Genomic DNA, 26,068 nt, shown 5'->3' with positions numbered 1-26,068 from the left:
GGTTACCAGTCCACTCGGTCATCAGCAGATCTCTCTCACCTTCTTCCCTCTGATGCATGTTGTGGTGCTGCTGACAATTGATTTCAACCTGTGCAGAGAACAAAATGAGGCTGAGTCAGACTTAATATCCAAACACTGTCCTCTAGTGGAGATTTTAGATTAATCAATTAATCAATGTGCATTTTATTGCATTCACAGGAGATTAATAATTTATACTGTACCGGAAACAGGAGTACAGATTCATTAATTCATCCCCAGAATGAAGAGCTAAAAAGCATCTGATACACTTTGGTGGCTGTGGCTTGAATCCTCTGCAGTAGACAGAGAAGCTGAGAGGGGAGTTATTTCTCCTGCTGAACCTGTTGGTGCTGCTTGGCTAATTTTAACCCGCCAGTTCAAAGAGCACAGGGACTGAAAGCAATGTTATAAAACCCAAGAGAGGAAAGAACACGTCTGCGGCGGCACCTTGGTAAGACCTTTGTCTGGATAAGGTTTGAGCCCGTTGTGAATGTGTTGAAGTCCTTCGATAGTGTCTATTTTGGTTTATCTAAATTGCAAGCAGTGAAGTGAAACTTCTCTAACAAGTAATAAAACTGTAGAAGTAAAATATTTCAGTTGCTTCTTCTGCTTGATTGAGATATTTACAGTGCCACAACTGAACAACACTGGGCCTGTAATTTACCATTTACATTGAGCTTATCAGCTCATTTCACAGTAACAAGGTGAGTGCTTCTGAGCCAAGTAACATTGTTTTTGCATGAATTTGCATGAATGTGCAAATGCTTCCCATAACTGTCTTTTTTCACTGCTGATTAGTTGTGTGACTTTTAGACCTTTGGTCTGGTCCGTATGGAAATATCTCAACAACTATTGGCTGGATTGCAGTGAAATTTGGGACAGAAATCCATGGTCGCATGAAGTGTTAGTCTAGTGACTTTGGAGATCCTCCGACTTTTCCTCTTGCGCCATCATGAGGTTTACATTTGTGGTACAGTTCATGTTTCCTTCGGGATGAACTGTAATAACTTTAATTTGCCCAAATACTTTGGTTCATGATTTAAGTTTAAATCTGTATGTCAGTTTTCTTGCAGGATAACAAAACTTCTGATTCAAAGTGCTGTTAATATGGTGAGTCACAGATATAATTCTTCTTTCATTTTTAAAATTAGGATTAATCATACAGCCTTGATGCACCATGTTTAATATGCTCTATTTCTATCCCCATGCTTCTCTTTAACTACTCTCTCATCTCAGTTTCACTCCCTCTCTTTCTCATCCAATCAGAGTCATCGTTCTCGAGCCTCCAAGGTGCGGCAGCATGTCCACTGTGATTCCTGCTACAGTCGGCGCTGCAGGGCTCGGGTGGAGGTCTCTGTGTGCTGTGCAGTCGTCCCCTGCCGCCTGCACTGTGGAGCTCTCTTCCACCTGTGCAAAGAGGAGGATCACCTGCTGCTCTGCCCTAACGTGAGGGTGCCTTGCCTCAACGCTGGGTACGGCTGCCCGGTTCACCTTCCCCGCTCCTCGCAGGCTGCCCACCTCCAGGTGTGTCCGGCCAGCGTGGTGTGTTGCTCCATGGAGTGGCTCCGCTGGCCGACTGATGACACAAACCCACACAGTAACATAACCCTGCAGGAGAATGTGCTGAAGGAAAATGAAGGGCGGGATGAAGTGGCTCTGGATTTTGCCATGGCCATGGTTGATCAGTCAGACCTTTACAGCCGCCTGAAAATGAAGCCCCTCTTTCCAGAGCTGATGGAGGAGGAAGAGGTGGAGGAAATAAAGGAGGAGAAGAAAGAAGAGACGGCAGTGGGAGGGTTTGTCAATGGTGCCACAAACATTGATGCCAGTAAAGGTGAATCATGGCAAATCATCAATAAAACACTGATGCCTCCTTTAACAGAATGATGTCTGCTAATAAACCAACGTCTGTCGGTTTTTAACTGCAAAAATCTGAGGATTAAATCATGTGAGAATAATATGACACGGATTACTTTTAAAATTCAAAAAACTTTTGATATGCACATGTACATTACCTTCAGTCTTTCAAACTACATAAAATATTGCAATTTGTTTATCTAATGTCTTTTTCTTGGTTTCTCAACATCTCTCCTCTTGTATGGTCTCCCATGGGTCCCACACATCCATTCCTGCAGAAAACAGCTTGCGTCAGAATACTGTTGAAGAGACTGTACAGAACAGTGCGGGACAGCGGCGAGTCCTCAGCACAGAGACATACAACCTGTCTGAGATGATGTTCAGCATGGAGAGAGGTGGCTGTGCCGTCGCTCAGGCAAACCTAGACGATCCCAAACAAAACCCAAATCCTGGGGAAAAGGGGAAGGCCCAGAGTGAGAGAGATTCAAAAGAGGCTGAGAGGCAGGACACAGAGAGGGAAGATGAAAACTGCCATGAAGCAGACACAAGTAAGACAGGGCAGGCCCCGTGGCAGGAGGGGGTGCTGGAGCGCCTGGGGCAGGAGCTCAGCCCACAGGAGTACAACATGTATATTGTGCATCATGGGCGCATGCTGATCGCCTTTGGACAAATCGAGGCCTGCACGCCAAGGGACAAAGATTTTGTCTATGGCAGCCTGGAGCCTATTCCAGTCCAGACCGTGCGCTCTTTCAAGGTACAAGACAGTTGCCTTGTTCTGATAACTGCAGCCACTGTTGTGTTCATATGCTAATGTAGTATATTCTTATGTATTTCGTCCTATAAGGTCCCTGACAGTTATCACTACAGGCGGCGGGTTCATCTGTATGACACGGCAGCGAGGGCTCAGAGCGAGCCTCGCAGCGTGGACACATCAGACCTCGGGGTCAAAGAAGACGACTGGTTCAGTGACGAAGCAGCAGCCACCCTGCTGGGCTACGCTGAGGAGGAGGTCATGGGTCACAAGGTCAGTCAGATATCTGTGACAGTATAAATAAAATTATATAAACTGTACGCATGACCAAATGAGGGAGATGAAAGTGGAATTTAGTAAAGTGTATGTCTGGTGTTTTACTTTGTGGACACATATTACCACATGTATGGAGTGCTGCAGGAGTGAGTCCTAAAACTCAGAAATGAGTTAGCATTTTAGCGCTTGGGTCAGATCCAGTTCTGATATGGATACAGAACCTGGCACACAATTGGGTCAGATCTGGCTCAAGTCCAGTCCAGATCGATTCCCGATCTGGACTCCAAGACTCAAAAAATCTGATCCACACCGGTATTGGCCCGTGGACACCGGCCCAGGTCTCTTGTGCAGATCTGGCCCAGATTTTATGATGGCTCTGGGCCAGATCTGAGCCAAACTATTTATGTAGTATGAAACTGTGACTGAAATATGGCCCATTAAAAGTACATGTTAACCAGCAGTAACGTGTAAGCCTTAAAGGAGTAATACTCGAATTCTCTTCCTCGCAAAGTAGCTCAGGTTTGTCCAAAAACTTACTGGATTTGTCGCTCGGTGCTAAAGGTCTAGCGACAATTTGTTTTGATACAGCAAATTTGTGACGCACCATGGAAATGAATGGAAAACAGTGACATCCTGGAATGTGTCTAAAATGATTTAAGACTGTAAATACATGCAAAAATGGGTGTATGGCCTTTACCTACAGTTAATCAGGTCATGTGATCAATTGGTTTCCATGCAGATCAGCCAGTCAAAGGCAGCCGATGGGCTCTATGTTGACGTGGGAACACAGACGCACTCATTCCGCTCGGCTCCGTTCAAAAGGAAGACGACCCTGGCGGAGGTGATGGTGGACAGACCGCTGAAGCTTCGTCTGCAGCTGCAGGCAGAGAGTGTGAACAGCAGACACAGCAGAGCCAGCTGTGTGTTCTCCTTCCTCTGTGGCCACACCTTCCACCGCAGAGAGTTCGCCACACATGTCAGGTGTCTGTCAACACTACTGATGTGGTTGTGTTTGAGTTTGTGGTGTGAATGTGACTCCTTACTCCTGTCACATGTGTCATTTCATCAGTTTATCTCTCTTATCTCAAAGGGTTAACATTACAGTAATACATGTTGATTTGTCTGAGGAACAGGATGCAGCTGATTGGAAATGTCAACTGGAACGATAAATAGGCTGCTGTTCATATAAAATAAGAACAAATCCTGTTTTTATCTTTTGCATTTGTCCCCCACAAGAACATGAATGTTTTTCCTTAGCTGTGAGACCTGTGAAGTGAGTTTAATGAATGTATTAATCATCATCTCCTTTCCAGGAACGTCCACAGTGACATCCAGACATGTCTAAGTGGATGGTTCGAGCAGAGATGCCCCCTAGCGTATCTGGGATGCACCTACAGCCAGAGGAGGTTTCAGCCCTCCACACATAAGGCCACCGTCTCCTACAGGTGAGCAGAACTCACAGTGATCAGATTCCTATAGTTGGGTCTACAAAATGTCATATTGCTCTTGTGCTTGTATTTAGTTTAGTGAACAAATCATCACTATTTTTTTTCCCCACTACAGTCAGCAGCTGAGGAGTTTCAGCTTACGTCCGACCCTCGAAGCCGCTCAGAGAGAGGGGGGAGGTGAGGCAGGAGGAGGGGAGGACTCTCTGAGCTCGCTGCCGTATGAGGTGCTGTGCCACGTGGCCACTTTCCTGGACAGTCTGTCCCTGTCCCAGCTGGCGCTGGTGTCCCGGCTCATGAGGCAGGTGTGCTCCTCTCTGCTGCAGGAGAGAGGGATGGTCACCCTCCGCTGGGAGAGGAAGACCTACTCACACGGAGGAGCCAAGTGGAGGGCCAAACCTGTGAGATATACTAAATCATCCAGTCCGTCCACCGCTAACTGTGATGCATGTTTTTCTTTCCTCCTGACTCTTCTCCTGTTTCTCTCCAGGTGTGGGAGTTCAGTCGACTCTTCTCCTCAGTGGATTCTTGGCGTATGGCCGACATCTCTCCTATATCTGCTCATCTAAAAGTCTGTCCTTACTATGAGGCCTCTGTGCACAGTGAGCCTGTTCCCCTCCCCAGCATGAGCACGAAACAGGGGTGCAGCCAAGAGAGAACGAGCCTCATCAACCAATTCACAGGGAAACAGATGGCAACAATGAAGAAACGAGTTTAACACTTCCTGCTGTGTGTTCTTTAAATTATTTATTTATGTATTATTTACAGTGATGGCAAGATTACACTGGACAAGTAAAAAGATGATGTCTTAAACAGTGTGTCACAAAGCACAACAAATAAAATCAACCTGAACTTGTGCAGTTTTCCTTCTTAATGATCCATCTAATGTTCAGTATTATGGGATTAATGGCCCAGGCTATATGTACAGCTTTAATTTATTTACTGCTACATACAAACTGTATTATGATATTTGAATCTGGAGGATAAACTGCCACAGTTCCCTGCGTCTTCATCGCATGCATCCCCTCTCTAAATTGTCTCCTGTCTTTGAAGGGGATATTTGTAACTTTTCTCTGCCGCCAAACGCAGTTTTTTGCTAGGAGCAGGTGGTGGTGATTGTCACTAAACAAGAGCTTCAGCCATCTTTGCATTTACAAGACAAGAGGTTATAATACGCCCTCTGGGCAGCGCTACGTCTTCATTTTCATTCTTCAATGTGGGAAATCATCTTAAACAAAATATTAATCATAGCAGTCTTTTTGATTTATAACATGTCTGGAGAGGAACTTTAAAACTGGTGCCACCTCAGCCAGCTACAACATTCAATGCTGCTAATACTCAATTACACTAACAATGATAATATATTTTTAACTCTGCGAACCGGCACTATTTTCCAAGCAGAGCTCACTTCTGCCTCTGAATATGTAAGAATAGCCTCATATGATGCATAAACTTTTCCAAAAGACTGGTGGAAAACAAATCTACGTACACTTTAAGTCGCTGTCATTTTAGGAAATTACAAAGACAAAATCCTATTCCCTGTCTTGTTGCCAACAGCTGGTGGCCTACCATCATTTCCATGAAGCTCCTCCTCCTCCTGCTCCGTGGCACTGATCACCCCTCATACCGGGCTGCTTGTTGTGAATACAGCAGCGGCACCGTACTGCACGTACAAGCAGAAGGTTATGAGGAGGTTATTTCGACTGACTGCAGCAGGATCCGTTCACACTTAGAGAAACGCCATCCAGCTGCAACAGTGAAGCGTTTCACCCCGGAGCTTAAAGAGAAACGAGCGTCAGTTTGCAGACTGGACGTTTTGCACGAGCCTTTTGTTTTCTCCATCTCTGCAGCATCAAGGACGGAGATCTCGGGGCGATACGAGGATCCATGAGAAACGCTTTGAATAGGATACCGCTTCAGTATCACGGTAGGCCACGGTCAGAGTGATGAATGTACAGTTACAGGTAGACACTGAGCACTACTGACCAACGGTGCAGAAACCATAAAGCTGTTATGGGCGAAAAAGCAAACGAATGAGATGAAATATGAGAGTAGGCTTCAGCAAATAAGCTTACAAGAGAATTACCCAATAAACCTCTTAAATGTTGCAGAAAGACAGCACTGTAACATAAGCTAGGTCTCTAGTGGTTAGATACAATATTATCCCTCTATTGAACAGACTAACAGATGGTTCATCACTCTATTTTGATATGGAATTGACACTTACTATCCAAGCACTGTTGTATGTCAGGGCTCAAACTGGGACACCACTGTGATGTAAAGAGCTCTACAGGGAAATCCTAATACATCCAGATACCCACATCTGTGTGCAGGTTGTGTGGGGGTTCAGCCATGGATGCTGGGAGGCTGGAGCAGCAGGTGGCCAGTGTGGAGAGAGGCATCGCCTTCCTGAAGCAGGAGCACCTGGCCATGCTGACGGGTCTGCAACTGGAGATCACACACCTGAAGAGGCGCTGTCATGGTCAGTCTACCGGTGACCTGCTGCTCTCCATCTCTTTATGTGTCTCTTGACCACTTTACTACCTGTCTGTCTGCTTGTCTGTCTGTCACCCTGGCTTATCTCTGGCTCTATCCCTCTGTCTGCCTCTTGTGCTTCCACTGCTGCTGTTTGCAGAGCTAAGTTGTGAGCTGGACTCCAGGTTTCCTGACAGAAACACAGCAGGTAAGATATTACAACTCCCTGCTGACAGGGGGAGAAATGATATGTGGGAGATGCTGAAATTTTATACTATCATTACTGAGAGGAAAGGTTGTGCAGAGGCGGATCGGGACAATAGAGGGACAATGAGGAGCTGTTGAATGTTGTACATTTTTTCTATATTTATAGTCATTTGCTTGACGATAAACATTATTTCTGATCATATTTACTCATATTTTAGCTGTGTAAGGTTCCATATGTGTTTTTATCATTACATTTGTTCATAATATGGATGCACTGATTGATGCACCAGTGCCTAATCTGATATTGACTTTTTGAAGCGACTGACTATGACACAATCTATACATATTAAATACAGTTTCTGATATCAGCTGCATTCATCGCGTCACAGCGGCGTATTGAGTTAGTTTTTAGTGCCAGAGCTTCCTTAGCATCATTTCACCTTACACAAAAATGATCAGCAATGAGTTCTATAGTGGTAATGCAGGTACTCAGCACTGGCAGAAGCTTTCAGCATCAGTGTTGGGAGAGAAAAAGTTGGATAGATAGATAGATAGATAGATAGATAGATAGATAGATAGATAGATAGATAGATAGATAGATAGATAGATAGATGTAGCAATAGTAGCAGATGTGCAGAGTGATCTCTGAATCATAGAGCAGTAAACTTACTTTATATATGTGTATTATTTATTTATAACACACATTTACACTAAGTGATAAAGCAAATGAAGGAGGACAGAAAAGCACTATGAAAAGAGAGTACAAAGTGTAATATGAGAAGGACTGATGAAGCAGATGAAATGAGGGCTGTAGAGAAACAGACCAAAGAGTGATCTCCTCATCATCCTCCCTGTGCTCTGTTTGTGTGTGATGTGCATATATGGTGCAGTCCTTACTGTATGTGTGTATGTGTGTTTCTCAGAGGAGGAAGCAGAGCTGGCAGCACGCTGTGAGGCTGCAGAGCGTCTCCTGGAGGACCAGCAGTGTATGATGGTCGCTGTGCGCGGGGAGCTGCGGGCCGGCCGGGCACGAACATCAGCGCTCGGTAGGAACCTCAGGGAAGAAGAGCGTCGTTTCCTGGACGAACTGAAACGCCGCAGCCACAAGATCACGCTGCTGAGTCGTGAGCTGCAACGCCAAAATGTCACCACCACGACCCTCTGCCACGAGCTCCACACTGCACGCTTAAAACTGTTCCAGCAACGGCAGAGCGCCAGGTCTGCTGCAGAGGGAGAGGAGGAACCCAGAGGAAAGGATGAAGAAGAAGGGGAGGAAGAGGAGGATGAGGATGAGGAGGATGAGGATGATGAAGGGGAGGGCTCAGACTGGCTTCTGTCACCACCTCCTCCGGCCTCTCCCAGCCAACCAGAGGCGAGACACAGGAGGCGTGTCACCCTGAGAGAGGAGATGGTCAGAGCTTGCGTCCCACAGGAGAGAGTGACATCACCGCGAAGGCCACACCCAATGCCCGACCCCGCCCTCTTCTTGGTGCCGCTTAGATACCGCCTCCTTCGCTTGAACCAGCCAATCAGAACGCAGGATGCAGAGGGGATGGAGGATGAGTGGGAGGATATAGAAGACAGCAGGGTGCACAGGAGGGTGGACATGGGAGCAGGAGAGGGAGAAACTGCTCTGTGATGAAGATGGAGAGGCGACGTTGTCTTCCAGCGGGTCTCGGCCAACATCAATCAACATCTGCTGCAGTTATTCTAGAAAAAGCTTAAGATGAGAGAGCTGTAACCTTGTGATTATCTGTAGATTTCAGGAAGTGAGTTAGATATTTAGAGTTAGTTGCACAAGAGTGTGTGATCTACACATAGACGTATTAACGGAAACTGACACACTGAAGGTACAACATGCTACTTTGAAAATGAACTGAGTGGGTCAAGAAAGACTGAATAGTGGTACCGTTTCGTATGGATGCCTTTTGATTTTAACACTGTTGATCACAGCTTTTGCCTGTAATTAGTAGCCTTGCCTCTGAGTCTATGAACACTTACACCGTACTGTTCAAAGTGGCAACTGCTTTTTCACTGCAGCAGCCGGAATCCAGGTTCAGAGTCACTCAAGAAGGCAAAGGGACATTTTGTATGATTTGCACTTTATTAAATTCATGCAATGTGCCTAGTAATGGCAGAACAGTATTTCTACTGTCATGTTGTCTGATTTCAAGTTGTTAATAGGTTTGACATTTTGACTTGTGATAGTAGGAGGAGCACAGGTGTGACTAATAACATTAACGATGGCTCTGTTCTGTGTAAGTGCCCCAGTGAGTCTTGACAGTGAGCCAGCATGTACAATACCAAGAGCCAGAAACTGAAGCAGCTAAATGGAATTCAGCCATCATTCATTTTATTAGCTGCACCTGTGCTTTTTCGACCGTGACATGTCAAAATGTCTTATATGGAGAAAGAAGTCTTATGTTATCGGCAGATGGTTGTCATGGTGCTCAAGGTTTTGTATCAAGACCCCAGTTGAAGTTTTTACAGTTATTTTACAAATTGCTCTACAGCATAAACAATTATTGGATTGATTGGTTAGTCGATTCAAATCCAGAGACATAGTGGGGTTCCTAATCACGTTAGGTGTGTATTTTATTACTATAAATGGAATATCTCTGGGGTTTAGACTATTGTTCAGACAATTAGAGATATGTGGTAATGTCACATTTAACTAAGAAATTGTGATGGGCATTTCACATACTTTTACATTTTATAAACCACACAGTTGATTGTTTAATTAAGAAAATAATCTGAAGATTAATCAATAATAATCTTAACAGGTCCCACTTTATTTTAAATCCTCCTAGATGCAGTATACATACAGTTTATACCACACTATGATGTAGCTGTAAGCTGCTGTAAGGATATTAAGCATTTATGAATGTGCAGCATTTGTAACCAGTTATAACTTCTCCTATGAAAACATGTTTTATATTATCACAAATGTGTTTTACTACATTGTCATTCATTATGTTTATACAGCAGAATTCAGTTATTGGTGCCCACAGGGGGAGTTATAGTGGTCAACACATACATGAATTAATACTTAAATCTGCTGTAGTGTGCTATAAACTATTCATTAAATGTTTATATACTGCTTATTGATGCTAGATAGGGGGACTTCAAGTAAAGTGTTACCCATATGCTTTCATCTCAAATCCTGGCACTGGGTGGCAGTACAACCTAACCTAAACCTCACCTTGACTGGGATGAAAATGTAAAGTAGAAGTAAAGTAGTAGAAAGTAAAACTCGACACATATAGAGACTTTAAACTTTAAACTCTCTTTATATGTTTATGCACCATGCAGTGTTGACATAGTTAAATGAAAAGAGGGAGGGGGTGGAGAGCTCAGAGGAGGTATATATGCAGGATGATTGTGATGACTCACATTCTGACCGTCCTTCATCTGGGGAATCTGCATTTGGATCTACTACACAGATTTATTTGCAACGTGACATAGCATCCTGCTGAATGACACAGACGTGTGCGGAAGTGAATCTTTATTATTATTAACATGGGCCACTAGTTTTTCAATGATCAAAAATACGCAGTGAACAAATTAAATGAAACTGATAAAAAAAAAAAATGAAATGAACTCACTGTGGAGAAAAACTGGCATTATGAGTTGGTATTCAAGCACTAATACAAAACTACAACATTACTCACATGTTGTATTCAGTGTGTCGTACACCTGCAACTCGTCTCCTAGCAAACGTCCCATTCTAGAATGTTCCCACAGTTGTCTTGGAGACCGTGCTCAGAATGTTAATGTATCTCTGCAGCGCTGCCATGGCAACCAAAGAGCTGTGTTCCAGCTCATGCCTAATAAAAGTGTGCAAAGTGACCGGAGACTGAATACTGTTTCCAGGACTTTGTGCTTGGAGAGAGACGTGCTGTGACGTACTCATGCCTGTCATTTTCACGAGGGGGAAAACAAATGTGACGAGGTGCAAGCCCTCATGCTGCCGCTATTTATACACCTTGTGCACGTGCTCACATTCAAGGTTGATAGAGAGTGCATGGACTGGTGTAAGCACAGGAAGTTACATCATAAACGGCAGAGAGGTTGCCCTCTTCTGGACTTGGATAGGTACTAAGTGTGTGAATGTGCATGTGTGTGAATAGAGGGCCTACAGGCTCTCTCTCACAGCTCCTCTCCAGCAATGAAGGACAGACAGACACACACACACACATGCACACAGTTTGTGTAACGTGGTTTTCGCAGCAAGGACAGGGGAGCCTCCTGCTGTGGAGGAAAGCCTGAGAAACTCAGCTCACTGATTTCAGCAGAGGAGACTGGAGATGATGACACAGACTGGCAGTCTCCCCCTCTCTCTGCACTGGCTGGTAGGACCCACAGATTGATTTCACCAATGTCATGTTGGGTCTGTTTTATTGTTCTGTTGTTTGAGATATATGCACATGTTTTCTGCTGCAACTGTTTCCTCATGAGCTTGAAAAAGGAGTGTTACTCCCTAATTAGGTGCCAAGACATCAAAATGGTGTCTATTCAGTTATTTAGTGTTTTGATTTAGACAGTTTTATGTAGCAAACAAATTTAACTTAGAGGCATTTTTTTTACTCATCGTATCTTTTCACCTGTTTTTCAGGATTCCCACATATCCAGCATCATTCCAGAGCTCATCCGATGAGATTCAGTCTATGAGGTTTTCCAGTTCTTTCCACTGTAAGGTGACACCGCTGAAATAACACTTCATAATCTTCCTGTCATCAGCTGTTGTCTAAGGCTCTTAGCTGCTTGTATTCACACATGCCACACAAACAGATACACACATGTGACAGCGACAAAACCTTTTGCAGTTTATACTTAGCGGCTTGATTCAAAGTGATCATGCATTTGATATTTTCAGAGTTTCGCTGCTCGCTCTGGATGAGAGTTTCGAATCAGTTTCTCTTCTGACTACAGTGATTCGGGGGTAGTCTGAGGTGCTATATTGCACCTATAACCACAGTGATATGACAGAATACTAACCGCACTGCAATACACTTTTACATCACTGCAACAAGCTGAGACTTCAAACCAATGTAAGTCAGTGAAACAAAACTTTCAGCTGCTGTTAAAGAAAAAATGCAGTTTATTTCATCTGTTATTTTATACAGGTTTAATTTTAGAATTATATCAGCTCAGATCCCATTGAGGTCACCAAATATGGCTGAGATCTGTTTTTGCATTGTTGCTGTAGTTTCCCTCTAAGTTTCTGTTAATAGCTTGAACCCATATAAACACTGTGGTCTTTTCTCCCTTAGGTCACCTGCACAGTTGTATGCTGTTTTGTGCACAAAGGCACCATGGGAAACATAGTTCAATGCTGCCAAACACTGTCACACTACTTTAAATGTAAGGACACACCGGCCCAGGGGGAGGCGGAGAGGTCCCCTCTGCTGTCCAGCGAAGAGAGCGACTGTGAATCGCCATGCCTGCCGGACGACCTGGAGGACGACCTGTTACCCTCCTCCAGTGGTGTGACGAACCCGGCCCTCGAACCGGAGCACTTCCTGTTTCCCGACATCATCCTAAGCAGTAACCTGGGAGGGGACGTGACTCTGGTGGAGCCGATGGTGTGTCTGCTGGTGTCTGAGGAGGAAGAGGGAAGAGGTGATGGAGTGAGGGTGAATGAGCCAGGAGATGGAGGACAAGAGAGGAGCAACGCGGGGAGGAGCAGGGGGTATTCTGAGGTTGAGACACAGACTGAAATGGAGACGCAGATTGGTATGGGGGTGCAGACTCAGACAGAGTCACAGACAGAAGTTCAGACGCAAACAGAAATGCTCGTGTGCAGTAATCAGACTGTGGAGAGAGAAGTAAATACACTAACAAGCACTGTCACTACAAAAGAGATGGCGGTGGATGTTAAGGAAGAACATGAAATATTGAAACAGGTGGATGTGCTCCTGGAGATACAAACAGATACACAAACATCACGAGAGAGACGCTCGGAAACTGTCACTACTACGCCGCCAGAGAAACAAAATATAAGGATACCGGGCTCTGGAACCTGGTCTGACAGAGAAGCTTTTGCAGAGTTAGAAGAGTCAGGGAAGGTGGAAAGACAGACCGAGAAAAACAATCTGGCCCTCAGAGAGGAAGCTGAACAGGAGAAACTGAAAGAGAATCACATCCACAAGCAGACATTTAAAATAGAACAAAACACAGCGCTAAATGAGGAGGTAAACACTGACGAAGAGAGTATCTTTCAGTTGCAACAGAAGACTAAAGCTGCTCGGGGAAATACAGACATTCCCTGGACAGAGCGCCACACTTTGCAGACACAGGAGGATGTAAAAGACAAAGAAGGAAACATTCAATCAGAGCGCCCTTCAGTGATGCTGACTGAACACAATGTAAACAACATGGATGAGAACACTGTCGTACAGATGAAGCTGATAAAAAACAGCACTAACAACACTGATATGGGGGAGAACTTTGACCCTGCCGAGTGTCGTGTAGCCCTGACACAACAGAGGAATCAGGATAATGACCAGATGGGAGAGGCGACCGAGGTGTCAGATCAGAATGTAAATGAAAAGGACCATAGCATGATCCACACAGAAACAAAAATAAGTCCGTCTGAGGACCACACACATCAGACAGCTCATCACCCCGTTTTGAATGCAGAACATACTCAGAGCCAGGAAAAGTTGCACCCGCCAAAGAGGGAGGAGGCTGACAACAGCAAGACTGGTCTGCAGCAGGTTTTGGGGTTGGAGACAGCTCTGCAACAGGTGGAGGAGGAAGGATCTGAGATGAAGCAAATTACCTTGTTTTTAGTTGACAGGCTGTTTCTGGCAGCACCACATGGCAAAGGTGCGTTATTTTATTGGACTGGATTATTAGTACTGTCATATTCAAACATGTTCCTTCTTTGCACTATATGATTTTCTTCTCAACATGTAATTAAGTCCTGATTATCCTTTTTTTTATTTCACTTCTGGGTAAAATGATTCTCCATTTCACACAGACAGCTTATGTCCTCACAGCCTATTTTTGTCTCTTATGCACTGTTGTCAACAGCACCTCCAAGTCAAACTGAGGAAAGCCCAAAGGATGATCATCTGGAGCAGTCAGATCCTGATAAAAGGGAACAGCTTAGCATCCGTGACATAGTTGATCTCCAAGAGACAGGCTTTATTGTCAAAATTCAACCTCCAGGAACAGAAAGTTTTGAGCTCCAGGTTCTGCTGTACTTCTGTCATTAATTTCTCAAAGATTCCTCACTTTATCTTCATGTCTTTCTGAATCACTCGAATCCAACTCTCTGTCTCTCCACCACTCTCAGGTGTCAGGCCAGATGTTGGTGGCGGAGCTGCACCAGGTGCTGATGGACCATGAGATCACCTGCCACCGCACCTGCTTCTCTCTCCAGCTGGGGGGCACCACGCTTGACAGCCTCACGGAGCTACGCTCCATCCAGGGCATCCAGGACGGAGCGCTGATCAAGTTGGTGGAGGGTAACTGCTTCTTCCTTTTCTCTCTTCTTTTTTCTGATAATTAAATGTGTAGTTCACTTGGAGAGCAGCATTGTTTTATTATGGACCTGTGACACATTGTCACAGGAAGACTCACACTTTTAGTCTGAAAAATGTTAACCCCTCATTCAAGCTGTTATAAATTCCACAGGTGACAGACACATGCTTTCTCTTTATGTCTCGAAACTGCTCAGGCTCAGATCATCAGGCCGTGCAAATGTGGTGAAAATGGCCAAATACCAAACCTCATCCAGGAAGGTTTACAACATCATTTATGACACAGCACAACCACAGTTTACGTTTGCTTTGATAAACATCACCACCAACTAAGAATTATTTCTGTCTCATGCATCACTCACTTTAAACCTAACTATAAATGTACTGGTCACTTGCAGCTGCCTTCTGTGAAAAATACAATATTTAGATACTGTGTATTGTCTATTTTCCAAGGCTAGGTCACCTATGAAGTGAAAAAAATATGTTCACTATATAGGATTGCATGACAATGTCATGTTTTCTTTGAGTTTTCGCAGGCTATGCCTCAAAGTTTATATATGTCACTAATTTTGAAAATTCATTTGACATATATGCTTGTCTTATCCTGCACTGTTTTTGTCTTGTCCATAAATGTACTGATTTGTTTGTTACCTTCTTTCATGAAATGCAACACAGCAACAAGAAATACCCTCAGTTCATCTCGCACTTGTGGAAGATTGAATTAAACTATTTATAAGCATCTCTCCGGATCTCGTTGCAGATTCTTATTCAGTGCGTGATGCTCGTCTTCATCTCAGACATGTATGTGATCTTCTGAGGAGCCTCGACCCTGCAGATGCGTACAACGGAGTGAACGGCAGCTCGCTATCTTACCTCACCTTTTACACCAGAGGAGACAAGGGTAACATTGTTCACTCGCACCTCCTCACATCGGGCTTTCGTCTTGGCCTTTTCTGTCAGTAATCATTCAACCCTCCCACCTCCATATTCGTCCTTTCAGATTATGAAAGTGTGGCGAAGAGGCGAGTCGCTGAAAAGGAGTCTGTTGACTGCAGCCCTCCAGAATACATCCTCCCTGGATGTAAGGACCGACCACTTACCCCACTGCAGCCCGTCAGAGATGACTGGAAGGTGGGAGATCAGCTTTTGTAATTGCAAATATGACTTGTTAAATATATAAAATTCAATAAAACATCATTTAGAAGCAACAGTGGAATTTTATGAAAATATCATTACAGCCGTTACAGTGCCTGCGCGTTCTGACCATGAGCAGCTGGAACCCTCCACCCGGGAACAGGAAGATGCATGGGGACTTAATGTACCTCAACGTCCTGACTATGGAAGACAGAGAACTCAACATTACATCTTCTACCCGTGGTTTCTACCTCAATCAGTGAGTGTTAGACTGTTCAACCACTGCGAGTTTGCCAATCTGTGATTAATGGACTGGCAGGATATTTAATACAGACATTAATGGTTCCTAGTCAAGATATTTTAATGACTTTAAATGATTCACTTACTTTTCCACAGGCGCCGACAGCAGGTCAAAGTTTTCAGTTATTAAAGAAATATCTTATATGGATTGGCACAGACACATTTGCACAGACATTCATGGTCCCCAGATGATGCAGTTTGTCTGATACTTTGTTTATGACCAAATACCTGTAGAATGAATATCATTCCCATCAGCTTCAGCTGTACTTTGGGTTTAGTGTATCAGCATGTTAGCATTGCCAATGTGAGCATTTAGTTCAAGACACAAAGCCACTAACATGACCTTTGACTCTAAATGTGTTTCTGACTATGAATTTCTTCTGAACGTTGCATTTCTTCCTCTCAAAGTTCCACAAGTAAAAACCAACAACACTTGTTTATGATGAGGATTGTAGAAACCTATTTGGATTCAACTACAGTTCGTTTGTTCTGACTGCTCCAGGTCAACTGCCTTCAACTTCAACCCTAAACCTGCAGTTCCCAAAATCCTTTGCCACTCTCTAGTTGAGCTGCTGAGTCAAGTCAGCCCTGCTTTCAGGAAAAACTTCACTGCCCTGCAGAAGAAGAGGTGAGCAGACTTTCTGTTATTAAGTTAGAAAATTCATTCATTCAAGTGACATGTATCAATATCCTATCAATCCAATAATACTTTCAACTCAATAAAAATTCTCACACCCATACTAACCTTGCTAATGGAAAAATGTTTTCTGTCACTTGCTTTAAACCAGAGTCCAGCAACACCCTTATGAGCGGTTCGCAGCACCTTTTCAGGTGTTCACCTGGACTGCCCCTCATGGAGACCACGCCCTCGACTGTGTCAGAGCAGAGGAGACACACACCAGTCACATGGGCCAGGACAAGCACACAGCTGGGCAGGTTGCAGACACAAATTAGGGGAAATAGGCTAAATTTGGAAATGCAAAGATATATAGCATATATAACTTATCTAAGGCTGACTGACGGTCTGATGGTGATGATGATGCTGATATCTAGGTTGTGTGTTATGACCACAGAGTCGGGAATGGAATGAGGAGCTGCAGGGATGCAGAGAACTCCCCAGGAACTCCCTTCAGGAGCGCCTGCACAGAGAGAGGAGCATATTTAAGGTGACACCACATCTTCTTTCCATTGTTCTCCCAGTTATTGGTTAGGGAAGCAGACTTGTGACTGTGCCCTCACCCCTCCCCATCCAGACCAACAGTGACTTTGTTGCCGCTGCAACACAAGGTGCTGTGGCTGTTATCGACGGTAACGTCATGCCATTAAACCCAGGTGAGGCGCCTCATATGCAGATGTTCATCTGGAACAACCTCTTCTTCAGCTTGGGCTTCGACATATCTGAGCACTACCGCCCACTGGGGGGCAACACTGCTGCTCATGCTGCTGCCATCTGCGACTTGAGAGGAGCACAGGTAGACATCCTGACATGAAGAGTGAGGTTTACTGGTTTATCTGTACTGTCTAAAAATGCAGGTTCAGGGACAGTATTGTGTTCAATGGCTCTGTAAGGGTATAATATGTGGGTATTAAAGGGAAAACAATATTCATTCTTCAACATAATAACCTTCCCTGCAGTCGCATTGGCTACCTTTCAGATTTTCACTTTCAAATATATCTAATCTAATCCCTTCCCTATTATTATTATTTTCCTATTTGTAGGAATGCTTTCATGTTCTTGTCATTAAAACAAAAATAATTAAATTGCTCTGCCACAGGCATACGCATCTGTCGACACAGAGGGGCTTCACACACTTGGGACAGCTGTGGTGGATTATCGTGGAATCCGTGTTATCGCTCAGACAATTGTTCCTGGGATACTGGAGAAAAATCAGGAGCAGAGTGTAGTCTATGGCTCGAATGACTACGGAGCAACTGTTTTTACGCACCCCAGGTAACACACAGACGCACACACTCACACAAAACAATAATGGCTAATATTTTAGGGATTGGGATCTTGATCAAGTAATCCTGACGTGAATTTGATCAGAAATGTGTTTTACCACAGGTTTCTGGAGCTTCTGGATAAAACCAGTAAACCACTGAGAATCCAGCGTCACCAGGTGCTCGACCACAACAACATCCCAGTGGAGCTCTGCTCTGGCATCGAGACCAAAGGCATCCTGGGTAATGACGGACGACCTTACATCCTGGACCTTCTCCGTACCTTCCCCCCAGACCTGAACTTCCAGTTCTCAGAGACAGGTGAGACGAGGGAGGAGGTGCCAAAGGAATGTCAGAGCTTTGGTTACCCACGGCAACATCGTCACAGCCTGGCCAGCCTGAGACCAGAGCTGATAGAGGCCTTTGTCCAGCACAGGTGAGGAGGAGCAGATGTGGAGCCCTTTGATGAATGTTTGAACACAAATTTAACCAACAATGGAACCTGCAGGAGGAACTGAGAGTTAGAAACAAAGAACCTTATAATTGTTTTCTGCTGCAGGTATGAACTTTATGTCAGGATGGTGGCCCAGGAGCTCAACCAACTGGAAGAGCAGGATAAAGCCACAGAGCAGAGTGAAGTGCCGGTCTGTGAGCCAACGACTGGAGATACAGCCACAGCCAGTGCTGACAAGGGTGAATAACACCAACTACATGAAATTGAATTATGAAACCTATTGATAAAGCAGGAGATAACAGGCTGTAATATAATAGATGACAATATAACAATATAAATTATTAGCTTTTAAACTGTCATGGATATTAAGTCTTTAAATCAAACTACAACTCCAGCAGCATATGGGCAAACTCCATCTGCTGATGAAGACCATGTGATATGATAAATAGCTCTAAAACAGCTACTAAATGAAAACCTTTGGGTGACATTTTAAAAGATTCTCACTGTTATGTTTATTAATAAAGTTACGTCACAGTTAATCAGCCCTTGAAATGTGCAAATTCTTTTGTAGAATTGCAGGGAAGAGATATGATCATGAAAGCTTGTGAGGCTGTGGGATCAGTGAGTGACTGTCGCTTTGACATCCGCTTCAATCCTGATGTTTGCTCTCCAGGTATCGGCTTGTGCACACACAGACACACACAGACACACACACACATGCACACACGGTTGTGGATTTAAAGTTTAAAGGGGAAAAAAAGTCAGACTAAGATTGAATGTGTCTGGTGCAGGCGTTCGTTTCTCGTCTGAGTTTGTTGAGGAGGTTCAGAGGCAGAGGAAGATGTTGTGGGATGCAGCTGCTTTTCTGCTGTCTAATCAGATTCCAGCTGTGGTGAGTCTCATGAGGAGCATTAATGTTCACGCTGTCATGTGCGTGAAGTTTAAAATGTGTGATGTTAATGATGATGATGATAATGATGTGTGTGTGTGTGTGTGTGTGTGTGTGTGATAGCTGAGGGACTGTCTCGACCACACATCAGTGCCGATGGATGGGGCCACCCTGACCTCAGTGCTTCATCAGCATGGTGTGAATGTTCGGTACCTGGGCACGCTGCTGAGGGAGCTGCACACAGTGGAGGAGAGAGGGAGACTCAGCCACATAAAGGTACTAACAATTATTAACTACAGCACATGTATGTAAAGTCAACAGGGCTGTCTACCTCTTGACCAGCTGTCAAGTGAAGAAATATAAATAAATGCTCAATAAATTAATATTTAATGAATGTATTAAACAAACCCCATATTTCATATGAATATAAAACATATCCTTATATTACTATTATATACTATAGTAGTGGTACGATTGTGAGCACTGAGTTGGCACTCATCAGGTAGGGATTAAGTGACAGGACAGATGTTTTGGACATGTGTTGAATTTAATAATTTAATTCTTTGTCACACTACACTCATTTAAAATCTTCAATACCCTTTGTGATCAGAAATCATTTTGAAATTTGCTGTATGTATAATTTATCAGTCTGCTGATGTATAACAGATGTGGCTTGAAAATCGTGCAAATTTAATGAGATGAACTAGGATTAGCTTTCCAAAGCCTGAAATAATTGAATATGTTTCACGGTAATGCAGTCTTAGACTCAGCTGTTGGAAATGAATATATTTTAGTCTTTTTCCACACATTTATGGGACAGACAAAAGATGATCATTACCAAGAGCTAAATGTGTTCACTCAAAGAAGAATAAGACTATATATGCTAATTGTATCACACTTTTCTTAGCACAGTTGGAAAAATTTTTATCCTCATTCTAACAAAGACATGAGAAACAGTAATAAAACTATACAGTAAAACATAAAACCAGATAAATGACATACTAATGATAAATAAAGCAATATTATATTGTAGAAATCATACAAGTCTGTTAAAAGCTAGTTTAAAATGTGTGTTTTTAGGTGATCTTTAAAAGAAAATACAGATGTAGCTGCGGATTATAAATAGGGTTTCATTCTACAGTTTAGTGGCCATGACAGAAAATTCAGGTCACTCTTGACTGCAAGTCTACACTTAAAACTGCAAGAAGGTCTTTTTCTGGTGACCTGAGACTGTGCCCTTGTACATATGGGATATATCTTACAGCTAATGACCCTGAAACCCTTGTGGTACGCCACAAAATAGGTTTATAGATGGGAAAATAATGCTGCCAAGTTCAACAAAAAAATGCCTTGTGAGAGACAGAGCTTCGACCATTCACAACGAAGTTGCAATCAAAGTTTTTTCTACAGTTCTTGGTCAAAAGCTTAAGTGATCTCTAATCATTTTCTTTCATGATATGATGGATGCTGTCTTCCTGATCAAATCACTGATCAAATGTTCCCTCACAGAGAATTTCTATCAGTGAAGTCCTCATCAGAAGTGCAAAACACATCTTCAGGACCTATCTACAGGTGACGTGCTCAAATAATGTAAACACATAAAATATTTAGATATAAGATTTAACAATCTAGCACAAATTTTCTAATATCAACTTATATCTTATTTTCTCCCAGGATGTGGAACCCGCAGCCTTCTCTGCTGCAGTCAGTCACTTCCTGAACTGCCTCCTGAGTTCCTCCTCCTGCATCCCCGACTCCTGCTCAGATGAGCTGCTCTCTCGTCGCAGGAGCCGACGTCGACGGAGCCACGGGAGTCGAGTTGCCATGTTGACAGATAGTGTGTGGGCTCGACTGACCCCGAGTGAGCTGTGGGGCAGGATCAGGACTGAGGCTGGAGACTATTACCACTACACACTTGACTGGTACGTGTGTGTGTTTATATGTGTGGCTGGATATGTGCAGCAGGACTTTACACTTTCATCCTCTCTGTGTTCAGTGACAGTGTAGATGAAGTAATAGAAAAGCACGGCCTTCAGAGGATCTCCCTCCTGAGAGAGATTGCCATCAAGACGGGCATCCAGGTCAGATATCTACCATGCTTCTCTTCATGTTAAATTAAATGTTCTGTCTATCTTAAAGCTGCTCTAGGAACTGCAAGTGAAAGCACACATTTTGTATCATTATAATTATATCTGAAGCTGCAAAAGAGAAAGTTGCAACTGATACTGCTTTACTTGACCTAGCTGTCACAGGCAGGACATTTTCTTGGCTCCAACAAGGTGGGCAATAGGGACTAGCGAGAGAAATAGTGAATGGTAAATGGACTGCAGTTACTTTGCACTTTTCTAGTTTTATCGACCCCTCAGAGCCACAGTCACCCAATCATACAGCGTTTTTTTTCCATATCACACAGGCCTTTTTGTATCACTCACACACCAATGATACATCGAGGGCAGTTTGGGGTTTAATATCTTGCCCAAGGACACTTCAACGTGTGGGCTGGAGGAGCCAAGAATCAAACCACGTAAAAAACCTGAAATCAAAATGCAGCTGTTTCCCTTCTGCCCCTTCTTCCTTTTCTCTGTATTTAGGTACAGCTGAGGGAGTATGTGTTTGAGTCTCGACACAGGCCGGTGTTCGGTGAGGAAGATGTCGTCAACATGTTCCCTGTGGTCAAACATCTCAAACCTTCAGCAACAGATGCCACACAGCTTGTGCAACAGGCACAGGTGGCAGTACAGCAGGGTGAGAGACGCAGACACAAGTGCAAACACTTACAACTACATAAAATACAGTAAATGTGTTTACATTTAACTAAAGTAACTAAACCTTAACTGAAAGATCCATTACTATTGTAGTATCGTATGGTGTACTTGTTGTATGTTATTAATGGTGTGTTTTGTTGAGCTGATTGTATGTATTTTTATTGTACTTTCTTTGGGAGAAGCCAAAGACAAATTTCCAGTGAGGTTGACAATAAAGTCAATCAATCAATCAATCAATCAATCAATCAATCAATCAATCAATCAATCCATTCAGCATATATCACCTGATATACACTTTACATTCTTTACAGGAAAAAAATCCAAACACTTGAAGCACAAAGAGGGAAATTTGTACTAAACACTGTAACTTCGGAAGATATCTAGTTGATTTGACCAACGTAGACGGTCGATATTAGCTTCGGCTGAACTTCACAATTCACCAGTCGACTTAAAAATGGCAATGTACCCTTCTTTAAGATGTAAGTTTGTGGATACCCCATCAGTGGCGCATTCAAAATTTGCTCTTCTTATGTTACCGTGGAATTTAACACAAAGGTATGAAATATCAGCCTCTAAAACACAGATCATGCATCCATGCAACACTGATCTCTCAGATTTGGATTTGCTGAAAGGTAAAATCCCCTGGATTCAGTGTACTTCACGTGAAGAGAAGATATCATTAATGTAGGTGCATTCGGTGCTCATCATTGGTGTTTTATGTTTGCTTTTAGGGCTTCTCAAAGAGGGCTATGAATTGATCAGCCAAGCCCTGACTCTGTTCAGCAGCGTATGTGGGGTCCTACATGAGGATGTGTGCATGTGCCTGCGTCTCCTGGGACGGCTCAGCTACATCTTGGGGGAATATGCAGATGTAAATATGCATTACAATTTATGTCATGACCTTTTATCTACCTTGGTTCCAGACTTGTGAATAATTACCCACATATCAAGTTTTTTTTAAAGCTGTCATTTGCTCTTTGACTATTTTAATACAAACAGGGAAAAATGAACATCTGTGAGCTTTCATAAAGAATTGTCTCTCCGTGTCTCCCAGGCTCTCAGCCACCAGGAAAAGGCTGTTATGAGCAGTGAGAGAGTCCAAGGTATAGACCATCCACAGACCATACAAGACTATGTGAGTTCCTTCACCTTCTCAGCGATCCACTGACACATTGATTTTCTTTTAAAAACCTCTCACTTAACTCTATTAATGTATTATCTAATACTTGTATCCTCATGTGACAGTATTCTCCTATCTGTGATTCAGACTTATCTGGCACTGTACTGCTTTGCCGGAGGCCAGCATTTGACCTCTCTGCAGCTGCTGTATCGTGCTCGGTACCTCACCCTGCTTGTGAGTGGAGAAGACCATCCGCAAGTCGCACTGCTGGATGTAAGTGAGACCTCATCTGCGAAGTGTTGCATTCTCTAAATAAATTTGATGTTATCAGTCAGTTCTAGACATTAAAGGGAGTTTATATACATTCTTTAGTCAGTGCTTTATTTGGTTAGTTAAGAAAGTTTGAAAATAAGGAACAAATTGAAAGAAAAAAAGGCCTTTAAGTACTGTTAGGGAGACTTTATAGGATTATTAAAATGTTGGATCAAGACCTAGTGTTGAATAAAACATAAGGAAAGACTTTTTGCAAACAAACAAGAAAGGGTAAGTGAGAGAAAATACAAGAAAATGCAAATAGGCAATAGACAACTTGAAGCACATCGTAGGAAAACTCTGAATCCAACCATGAGAGAGTAACTTTCGGTGCAAGGCTTCTACATGCAGTCACTTTTATTCATGCTAGAAGATATAATCACATCTTATTTGTGTGTTTGAAATGATCTATTAACGTCCCTGATGTGCTCCACGACATCAGAGTATGCTGGGTCTAGTGCTTCACGGGCTGATGGAGTATGAGCTTTCCCTGAAGTTCCTACAGAATGCCTTAAATTTAACCTCGAAATACCGCGGTGCCACATCCCTGAGGCACGCACACAGGTAACATTACAAGTTTATCGTCATGTTCCTCTGTTTTTCTTTACATTCTTATGTTCAGAAGCAAATGGAAAGACAAACAAAACACACAGATATAAACACATAATGATTATAGAAAAAGCTCAATATGCTTTGAAATATAAGTTTCTGGGATCGTCCTATGCATTCATTGTTCCCTTCCTTCATTTAATTAATATTACCTCTCTGCCTCTCCCTGTCTGTCTTCTGTGCAGTCATCATCTGCTCGCCACCGTTTACGAGACCAAAGGAGAGTTTCGATCAGCTCTGCAACACGAGAAAGAGGCTTATTCAATATATAAGAGCCAGGTGTGTTTTAAAATGCTGCAATACCATGTTTGCTAGTGTTATGCTGATATGCTCGTCATTCTAACTGAGAGACTTCATTTTTGCACATATGAAGGTTGGTGAGAACCATGACAGTACGAAGGAAAGCTCAGAATACCTGAAGAGCCTCACTCAGCAGGCTGTGGTCCTTCAGAAAGCCATCAACCATATCTACAGTAACACACCTAGTGCCTGTATTCCACCTCCAAAGGTTTGTATTGTTTGTTAAGTCCATTTCCATAAGTATTACGCCCATTTCTGGTTGTGTGACACTTTATCTCATCTGTGTTTCTCTCCAGTTTTCCACTCCGAGCCTTCCTGCAATCCTTCAGCAGCTCAACCTGACATGTGGAATCATTCTCATCCCCCTCAGGTGAACAGTAAAGCACTCTCAGTTATGGCATCAATAATGCGATTGTAATGATAACCTCACCTGCTGATTATTCTGATGAAAGTCATCCTCACATTTGCAGTACTTTACATATTATGTATTTCTCTGTAGTGCAAAAGAAGTTGCAGACCTGAGGACTGAGATCAAAGGAAAGGAAAAGCTTCAAGTGGAAGAGCTGGAAAATCTGTTATTAAAGCAAAAAGACTGCAGAACTGCACACAAAGGACAACTACACTGAACTATGGACAATTACAATCTCCTGCCAGACTTCTGTAAATGACCACAGACAATGAGCAACAATGGCCAAGGAGAGCCAGGCACATGGCTGGTGTTAATAAGTTGGTTAGCCTACTTTGGACAACAACTACAGTATAGGCACAGACAGGTGTAGACAGTTTGTTCTGCAGTTGTCTGTGAAGGACTGGATGTCGAAAAGAGCCTTATCTTATTCAAGCTAACCAGGATATAGGGTTTGTTGAAATATATGGAATCCATGAATGAACCCTGGAGGCTATAACTTTGATGGCAAATACATAACTCTCATCCTTTTTGTCACAGAAATGCATAAACCCTAGACTCTAAATAAAATGAAGGATTAAACTGCTAGATTACTGGAAAAGCACAGTATTTCTGGGCCTACTTCCACTGAGAAAATAATATAGCATCTATGAACTAAAAGTCCAAATTTCTTACATTTTTGTTGATATCTTCTTGCAATTCCCTGTGTGTCCACCGGGTTTCACACTTGAGCCATGAACACTTCTCAGAACATGACAGAAAATGTGTCTATGCCTGAATATTAAAATTATCTCTATGAGTGTTTTGGATGTGTACTAGCAGCCCATTACACCTTAATACACATTGTTGTCATTAATATCCAGGTGACTGTGGGGAAACAATAATAATCTTAGAAATTGTTCTAGATTCTATGAGAACATGTCAGATTAGTGGTTTATAAATGGCATAAGATGGAAATCAAAGCATTACAGTTTGAACTGGTATTGTTATGATTTGTTACATTATTGTTATATCACGTGACATTTTCTGGAATTGGTCCACAGACATAGAATGTATCATTGACTGTGAGCTTAGTGAATTCATTTTAGATATTTCCGAAGAAACTGTTATTTCACTGTATGGCTTACAACTGTTAATCTGAAAATGTATTCAAATAGTTGGTGTAAAATTATTTGAAGTGTTATAGTTTCCTGGGAGTTCTTCCATTATTCACCATCCCATTATTCACCATCTATGTAGCAGCTGCATGATTCGTCATCATCACTAGGCCAGTCTGTCCTTCTGCTGCTCATCTCAAAGAAAAACATATTATTTACTAT

General features: G+C 43.0%; 2 protein-coding genes across 2 annotated transcripts; both read left to right on the top strand.

Annotated features, from left to right (window-relative positions):
- Positions 1-970: 970 nt before the first annotated feature.
- On the top strand, positions 971-8,668 carry LOC111217034 (F-box only protein 40-like). The gene is made up of 12 exons (XM_022738715.1): positions 971-988; positions 1,285-1,852; positions 2,154-2,629; positions 2,720-2,899; positions 3,642-3,883; positions 4,216-4,347; positions 4,466-4,748; positions 4,838-4,989; positions 6,681-6,829; positions 6,983-7,030; positions 7,953-8,247; positions 8,392-8,668. Exons 1-12 carry the CDS (start codon positions 971-973, stop codon positions 8,666-8,668), a joined length of 2,820 nt encoding a protein of 939 aa, XP_022594436.1.
- A 3,676-nt stretch (positions 8,669-12,344) lies between these two features.
- On the top strand, positions 12,345-26,057 carry LOC111217033 (clustered mitochondria protein homolog). The gene is made up of 28 exons (XM_022738714.1): positions 12,345-13,860; positions 14,068-14,228; positions 14,333-14,504; positions 15,280-15,420; positions 15,520-15,650; positions 15,758-15,912; positions 16,456-16,581; positions 16,742-16,889; positions 17,027-17,119; positions 17,207-17,425; positions 17,729-17,904; positions 18,019-18,330; positions 18,454-18,587; positions 18,920-19,021; positions 19,140-19,240; positions 19,361-19,513; positions 20,747-20,809; positions 20,912-21,159; positions 21,234-21,318; positions 21,829-21,982; positions 22,734-22,873; positions 23,057-23,137; positions 23,270-23,395; positions 23,877-23,998; positions 24,229-24,322; positions 24,417-24,551; positions 24,640-24,713; positions 24,843-26,057. Exons 1-28 carry the CDS (start codon positions 12,345-12,347, stop codon positions 24,967-24,969), a joined length of 5,289 nt encoding a protein of 1,762 aa, XP_022594435.1. The 3' UTR covers positions 24,970-26,057.
- Positions 26,058-26,068: the final 11 nt, after the last annotated feature.

This window comes from Seriola dumerili, unplaced genomic scaffold (assembly GCF_002260705.1).
Source record: "Seriola dumerili isolate Sdu_G_001 unplaced genomic scaffold, Sdu_1.0 BDQW01000040.1, whole genome shotgun sequence".
Classification (NCBI taxonomy): Eukaryota; Metazoa; Chordata; class Actinopteri; order Carangiformes; family Carangidae; genus Seriola; species Seriola dumerili.
Note: the sequence above shows the minus strand (reverse complement) of the source record. Positions and strands in the feature narration are given on the sequence as shown.